Source organism: Pseudoliparis swirei, chromosome 22 (assembly GCF_029220125.1).
Source record: "Pseudoliparis swirei isolate HS2019 ecotype Mariana Trench chromosome 22, NWPU_hadal_v1, whole genome shotgun sequence".
NCBI lineage: Eukaryota > Metazoa > Chordata > Actinopteri > Perciformes > Liparidae > Pseudoliparis > Pseudoliparis swirei.
Genome location: NC_079409.1, coordinates 2,101,869 through 2,109,447, shown reverse-complemented (window position 1 = coordinate 2,109,447; position 7,579 = coordinate 2,101,869). Strand labels below are relative to the sequence as shown.

The following is a 7,579-nucleotide window of genomic DNA, read 5'->3' as shown; positions in this document are numbered from 1 at the left end:
GACGCACGCAGAAACAACCACACACATGCACACATGTCGGTATTATTACACAGTTAATTCACCTGTTTAGATATTCTCAAGTAGGAAGTGTGAGAAGTTCACACGGATAAAGCGTCCTGGACGCAGATCCATTGCTTACGGAGGTCACAGCTCACTGAGCGCCATACTCCACTCTGGGTTGAGACAGCACAGTGACCGTCAACAGGAGGTCCTATCCAGGAGCTGGAGGAACACCATGGTGTTTAGAACAGAGGCTCAGAGGACATGTGACTCAGGGCTGGAGGACGTGTCTTACATTTGATTCAGCTCAGTTCCATCGATCCACTTCCATTTCCCATCTTCAACTCTCAGGCCAATCCAGTCTCCAACGTCCCCATAGCTGTACTTATCGATTATGTTCTAACGCACCAGAAACAGTCATCAGACACGGAATGTAAACATGTTATGAATCAGAAACAATTTGTCGTCAAAGTATACGAGGACTGTGGCTTGGTGATTAGTGCGTGACGAGACAAATAGTGCGCTCTTAAAACATAACGGAGAAGAACTGTGCAAAGGGTGTGTATAGGTCTATTTATGGTTAAGTAAGGGTACACATGCCTATCAACTACAGAAAATACATTTTATTGTCACCATTGTGTCGTGAACATTCCCTCAGTTCTCCCGTTACCTTTTCCTCTTCAGTGAGAACAACAGGAAAATCTGCATTTTTCTCTCTGCAGTTTTCTCGAGCTTCTGTCCAGGTTTTCCCACCAGGAGGATTAGGGTTAATAGTCACGTAGCAGGTCTTCTGGTTGTGTAACCAGCCCTTCCTACACGCTTCACACTTTCCCTCTGAAAGGACAGAGACCAAACAATAAACACCTTCATTGTGATGACGTCATGGGTCATTAAAGGAACGTGCTCATACCGGCGTTGTGGATGCAGTAGGTATCGATGCTCCACTGAGCTCTGCTGATGTTGAGCTCAGTCCAGTTGGTTTCCATGTATTGAATCTGTTGTCTTAAGGTGTTGCTCTGATTCTCCAGGTCCTGGTTCCGTGTTGTCAGGTTTGCGTTTTTGCTATCTAAGACATTATATTTCGTTGTCAGGTTGCTCAACTCGACCGTCAGAGTGTTGTGTTCCATTCTCAAGTTGTCATTGTCTGCGCTGAGTTTGTCTGTGAGGTTTTTCAGGTTGTGAATTTCGGCCAGCAGAGTCGTTTTGTTTTTTTCACCACTTAATGAAGCAACTGAAAAACGAAATTTCAACTGTTTAATCATGGTGATAATGCAGCTTCAGACTTGTCAATTTGAAGCTACTTCCTGTCTGTCTCACTTCAGGTTGTACAGTCGTTTGCATGATTTCAACAAACCACAAAAAGACCAAAAATGTGTTCCTCATGTGCTCAGAGCTTTGGTTCCTACTGAGGTTACAATGTTACGTTGTTACAATGTTACAATGTTACGTTGTTACAATGTTACGTTGTTACAATGTTACAATGTGATGTTGTTACAATGTTACAATGTGATGTTGTTACAATGTTACGTTGTTACAATGTTACAATGTTATGTTGTTACAATGTTATGTTGTTACAATGTTACGTTGTTACAATGTTACGTTGTTACAATGTTACGTTGTTACGTTGTTACAATGTTACATTGTTACAATGTTACGTTGTTACAATGTTACATTGTTACAATGTTACGTTGTTACAATGTTACAATGTTACGTTGTTACAATGTTACGTTGTTACGTTGTTACAATGTTATGTTGTTATAATGTTACAATGTTACGTTGTTACAATGTTACGTTGTTACAATGTTACATTGTTACTATGTTACGTTGTTACAATGTTACGTTGTTACAATGTTACGTTGTTACAATGTTACGTTGTTACAATGTTACGTTGTTATGTTGTTACAATGTTATGTTGTTACAATGTTCCATTGTTACAATGTTCCATTGTTACAATGTTACAATGTTACGTTGTTACAATGTTACGTTGTTACAAAGTTACGTTGTTACATTGTTACATTGTTACAATGTTACATTGTTACAAAGTTACTTTGTTACAAAGTTACATTGTTACAATGATGCATTGTTACAATGTTACAATGTTCAACATGTTTATGTTTATGTTTATGAACATCAGGGCTCTAATATCACATGAGACACATGTATAATATCACATGAGACACATGTATAATATCACATGAGACACATGTATCATATCACATGACACATGTATAATATCACATGAGACACATGTATCATATCACATGACACATGTATAATATCACATGAGACATGTATAATATCACATGAGACATGTATAATATCACATGAGACACATGTATCATATCACATGACACATGAATAATATCACATGAGACATGTATAATATCACATGAGACACATGTATAATATCACATGAGACATGTATAATATCACATGAGACATGTATACTATCACATGAGACACATGTATAATATCACATGAGACACATGTATAATATCACATGAGACATGTATAATATCACATGAGACACATGTATAATATCACATGAGACATGTATAATATCACATGAGACATGTATAATATCACATGAGACATGTATAATATCACATGAGACACATGTATAATATCACATGAGACATGTATAATATCACATGAGACACATGTATCATATCACATGACACATGTATAATATCACATGACACATGTATAATATCACATGAGACACATGTATCATATCACATGAGACACATGTATCATATCACATGACACATGTATAATATCACATGAGACACATGTATAATATCACATGAGACATGTATAATATCACATGAGACACATGTATAATATCACATGAGACATGTATAATATCACATGTATAATATCACATGAGACACATGTATAATATCACATGAGACACATGTATAATATCACATGAGACATGTATACTATCACATGAGACACATGTATAATATCACATGAGACACATGTATAATATCACATGAGACATGTATAATATCACATGAGACATGTATAATATCACATGAGACACATGTATAATATCACATGAGACATGTATAATATCACATGAGTACTCACGGACGACAAAGACTCCCACGAGGCCGCCCAGCAGGACGACGCAAAGAACCCCGAAGCAACACGCCAGCCTCTGGTACCGACGCCGCTGCTTGTTGTTGTTGTTGTTGTTGTTGTTTTGTTTGTCATCTGGCAAAAAGACAGAAAAGTCCCTCGTTAGATTTCACCAGCTGGACTCCCAGAGTGTCCTGTGAGCTGACTGTGTGTAGTAGTTGTTGTGTAGTAGTAGTTGTTGTGTCGTAGTTGTTGTGTCGTAGTTGTTGTGTCGTAGTTGTTGTGTAGTAGTAGTTGTTGTGTCGTAGTTGTTGTGTCGTAGTATGTGTGTAGTAGTAGTTGTGTAGTAGTATGTGTGTAGTAGTAGTTGTGTAGTAGTTGTTGTGTCGTAGTTGTTGTGTAGTAGTAGTTGTGTAGTAGTATGTGTGTAGTAGTTGTTGTGGAGTAGTTGTTGTGTAGTAGTAGTTGTGTAGTAGTATGTGTGTAGTAGTTGTTGTGAGCAGTTGTTGTGTAGCAGTAGTGTGTAGCAGTAGCTGTGTAGCAGTTGTTGTGCAGTAGTTGTTGTGTCAGTTGCTGTGCAGTTGTAGTTGTGTGTCGTAGTTGCTGTGTCGTAGTATGTGTGCAGTAGTAGCTGTGCAGTAGCATGTGTGCAGTAGTAGTTGTGTAGCAGTTGTTGTGTAGCAGTTGTTGTGCAGTAGTTGCTGTGTCGTAGTTGTTGTGTAGCAGTAGTTGTCGCAGTTGTTGTGTCGTAGTATGTGTAGTAGTAGTTGTGTAGTAGTATGTGCAGTAGTTGTTGTGAGCAGTTGTTGTGTAGCAGTAGCTGTGTAGCAGTTGTTGTGTAGCAGTTGTTGTGTCGTAGTTGTTGTGTAGCAGTTGTTGTGTCGTAGTTGTGTGTAGTAGTAGTTGTTGTGTCGTAGTTGTTGTGTCGAGTATGTGTGTAGTAGTAGTGCAGTAGCATGTGTAGTAGTTGTTGTGAGCAGTTGCTGTGCAGCAGTAGCTGTGCAGTTGTAGTTGTTGTGTCGAGTTGCTGTGTCGTAGTATGTGTAGTAGTAGTTGTGTAGCAGTATGTGTAGTAGTAGTTGTGTAGCAGTTGCTGTGTAGCAGTTGTTGTGCAGTAGTTGTTGTGTCGCAGTTGTTGTGTAGTTGCAGTTGTTGTGTCGAGTTGTTGTGTCGTAGTATGTGTGCAGTAGTAGCTGTGTAGTAGTATGTGCAGTAGTAGCTGTGTAGCAGTTGCTGTGCAGCAGTTGCTGTGCAGCAGTTGCTGTGTCGCAGTTGTTGTGTAGCAGTAGTTGCTGTGTCGTAGTTGCTGTGTAGCAGCAGTTGTTTCGCAGTTGCTGTGTCGCAGTATGTGTAGTAGTAGCTGTGTAGCAGTATGTGTAGTAGTTGTTGTGGAGTAGTTGTTGTGTAGTAGTAGTTGTGTAGTAGTTGTTGTGTAGTAGTTGTTGTGTCGTAGTTGTTGTGTAGTAGTTGTTGTGTCGTAGTTGTTGTGTAGTAGTAGTTGTTGTGTCGTAGTTGTTGTGTCGTAGTTGTTGTGTAGTAGTAGTTGTGTAGTAGTATGTGTGTAGTAGTTGTTGTGGAGTAGTTGTTGTGTAGTAGTAGTTGTGTAGTTGTAGTTGTTGTGTCGTAGTTGTTGTGTCGTAGTATGTGTGTAGTAGTAGTTGTGTAGTAGTATGTGTGTAGTAGTAGTTGTGTAGTAGTTGTTGTGTAGTAGTTGTTGTGTAGTAGTTGTTGTGTCGTAGTTGTTGTGTAGTTGTAGTTGTTGTGTCGTAGTTGTTGTGTCGTAGTATGTGCAGTAGTAGTTGTGCAGTAGCATGTGTGTAGTAGTAGCTGTGTAGTAGTTGTGTGCAGTAGTTGTTGTGTAGTAGTTGTTGTGTCGAGTTGTTGTGTAGTAGCAGTTGTTCGCAGTTGTTGTGTCGTAGTATGTGTAGTAGTAGCTGTGCAGTAGCATGTGCAGTAGTTGTTGTGAGCAGTTGTTGCAGTAGCAGTTGTGCAGTAGTTGCTGTGTAGTAGCAGTTGTGTGTCGAGTTGTTGTGTCGAGTTGTTGTGTCGTAGTTGTTGTGTAGTAGTAGTTGTTGTGTCGTAGTTGTTGTGTCATAGCATGTGTAGTAGTAGTTGTGCAGTAGTGTGTAGTAGTAGCTGTGTAGTAGTTGTTGTGTCGTAGTTGCTGTGTAGCAGTAGTTGTGTAGTATGTGTGTAGTAGTTGTTGTGAGCAGTTGTTGTGTAGCAGTAGTTGTGTAGCAGCATGTGTGCAGTAGTTGTTGTGGAGTAGTTGTTGTGTAGTAGTAGTTGTGTAGTAGTAGCTGTGCAGTAGTTGTGTGTAGTAGTTGCTGTGTCGTAGTTGTTGTGCAGTTGCAGTTGCTTGTGTCGTAGTTGCTGTGTCGTAGTATGTGTAGTAGTAGTTGTGCAGCAGTATGTGTGTAGTAGTAGTTGTGTAGTAGTTGTTGTGTAGTAGTTGTTGTGTAGTAGTTGTTGTGTCGTAGTTGTTGTGTAGTAGTAGTTGTTGTGTCGTAGTTGTTGTGTCGTAGTATGTGTGTAGTAGTAGTTGTGTAGTAGTATGTGTGTAGTAGTTGTTGTGGAGTAGTTGTTGTGTAGTAGTAGTTGTGTAGTAGTTGTTGTGTAGTAGTTGTTGTGTCGTAGTTGTTGTGTAGTTGTAGTTGTTGTGTCGTAGTTGTTGTGTCGTAGTATGTGTGTAGTAGTAGTTGTGTAGTAGTATGTGTGTAGTAGTAGTTGTGTAGTAGTTGTTGTGTAGTAGTTGTTGTGTAGTAGTTGTTGTGTCGTAGTTGTTGTGTTTCCCAACTCACCGGCGGTGTCGGCGGTTTGTTGGCTTGTTCGTCGTTTCATCTTCACCTCGTCGTACACCGTCTCCTCCTCTTTGATCGCTGAAAGGTCGAAGACACAAAGTCAGAGTTGATCCTGTGTCACGGGACGTTCAACGGGCGACGCCCCAAAATATTATTTTCCTCCATGTTTCTATGAATAAATGTATAACTGAGTCTCTGGATGCTGTGTGAACAAAGCCCTCTGATATTAACTCACATGAAGCCTGATATTAACTCACATGAAGCCTGATATTAACTCACAAGAAGCCTGATATTAACTCACATGAAGCCTGATATTAACTCACATGAAGCCTGATATTAACTCACATGAAGCCTGATATTAACTCATATGAAGCCTGATATTAACTCACATGAAGCCTGATATGAACTCATATGAAACCTGATATTAACTCACATGAAGCCTGATATTAACTCACATGAAGCTTGATATTAACTCACATGAAGCCTGATATTAACTCACAAGAAGCCTGATATTAACTCACATGAAGCCTGATATTAACTCACATGAAGCCTGATATTAACTCATATGAAGCCTGATATTAACTCACATGAAGCTTGATATTAACACATATGAAGCCTGATATTAACTCACATGAAGCCTGATATTAACTCACATGAAGCCTGATATTAACTCATATGAAGCCTGATATTAACTCACATGAAGCCTGATATTAACTCATATGAAGCCTGATATTAACTCACATGAAGCCTGATATTAACTCATAAGAAGCCTGATATTAACTCACATGAAGCCTGATATTAACTCACATGAAGCCTGATATTAACTCATATGAAGCCTGATATTAACTCATAAGAAGCCTGATATTAACTCACATGAAGCCTGATATTAACTCATATGAAGCCTGATATTAACTCACATGAAACCGGATATTAACTCACATGAAGCCGGATATTAACTCACATGAAGCCTGATATTAACTCACATGAAGCTTGATATTAACTCACATGAAGCCTGATATTAACTCATAAGAAGCCTGATATTAACTCACATGAAGCCTGATATTAACTCACATGAAGCCGGATATTAACTCACATGAAGCCGGATATTAACTCACATGAAGCCTGATATTAACTCACATATTAAAGGGTTAAGGAGGGTGCACTGACCTTCGGGTGGAGCCTGATGGTTGGACTTGAACACCACCGAGGCGTAGTTGACCTCCTCGGCCATCGCTGCTGCCGCTCAGGGGAGAACTGATGGTTTCCTCTCTCTCTAATTTTCTCTCTCTTTGAGTGAGCGACTTCTGCTTTTGGATGACAAAAGCGATTTGCATCCGCCGCCTCGGTGGAGGGAACTTTAAAGCCGCATGTTATGGAAATATATATTGTGTTATGAACGGAGGCTAATAATTAACTTTGGACATTCGAGGGTCAACTTTTTATTAATAAATGTCCTATAAATGAGGCTTTGAATGCTGTGTGAATACATAATAATAATAATGTTATTATTATTAATACTGAGAATAATAATATTAATAATACATACAAATAATACACAATAAATAATAATAATACATACGTCATAAAAATAAGAATACTACATGATACACAATAATAATAATGCATAATACATAATAATAATTATAATAAGATAATAATTATATTGCATAATAATAATAATGATAAGAATA

At 38.7% G+C, this 7,579-nt stretch overlaps 2 protein-coding genes across 3 annotated transcripts in view; one reads left to right on the top strand and one right to left on the bottom strand.

Annotated features, from left to right (window-relative positions):
* LOC130187965 (protein PTHB1-like) overlaps positions 1–7,579 on the top strand; it is a 184,934-nt gene that overhangs the window by 169,603 nt on the left and 7,752 nt on the right. The gene's annotated exons all lie outside the window — the stretch shown is intronic.
* Positions 34–7,119, bottom strand: LOC130187953 (asialoglycoprotein receptor 1-like). Of its 2 annotated transcripts, none has more exons than XM_056405956.1 (7): positions 7,056–7,119; positions 5,889–5,966; positions 3,097–3,222; positions 911–1,231; positions 671–834; positions 296–399; positions 34–222 (listed from the first exon to the last, which is right to left on the bottom strand). In XM_056405956.1, exons 1-7 carry the CDS (start codon positions 7,117–7,119, stop codon positions 99–101), a joined length of 981 nt encoding a protein of 326 aa, XP_056261931.1. In that variant the 3' UTR covers positions 34–98. The 2 variants fall into 2 exon arrangements, with proteins under 2 accessions (XP_056261931.1, XP_056261932.1); XM_056405957.1 differs by having other exon boundaries at positions 911–1,066.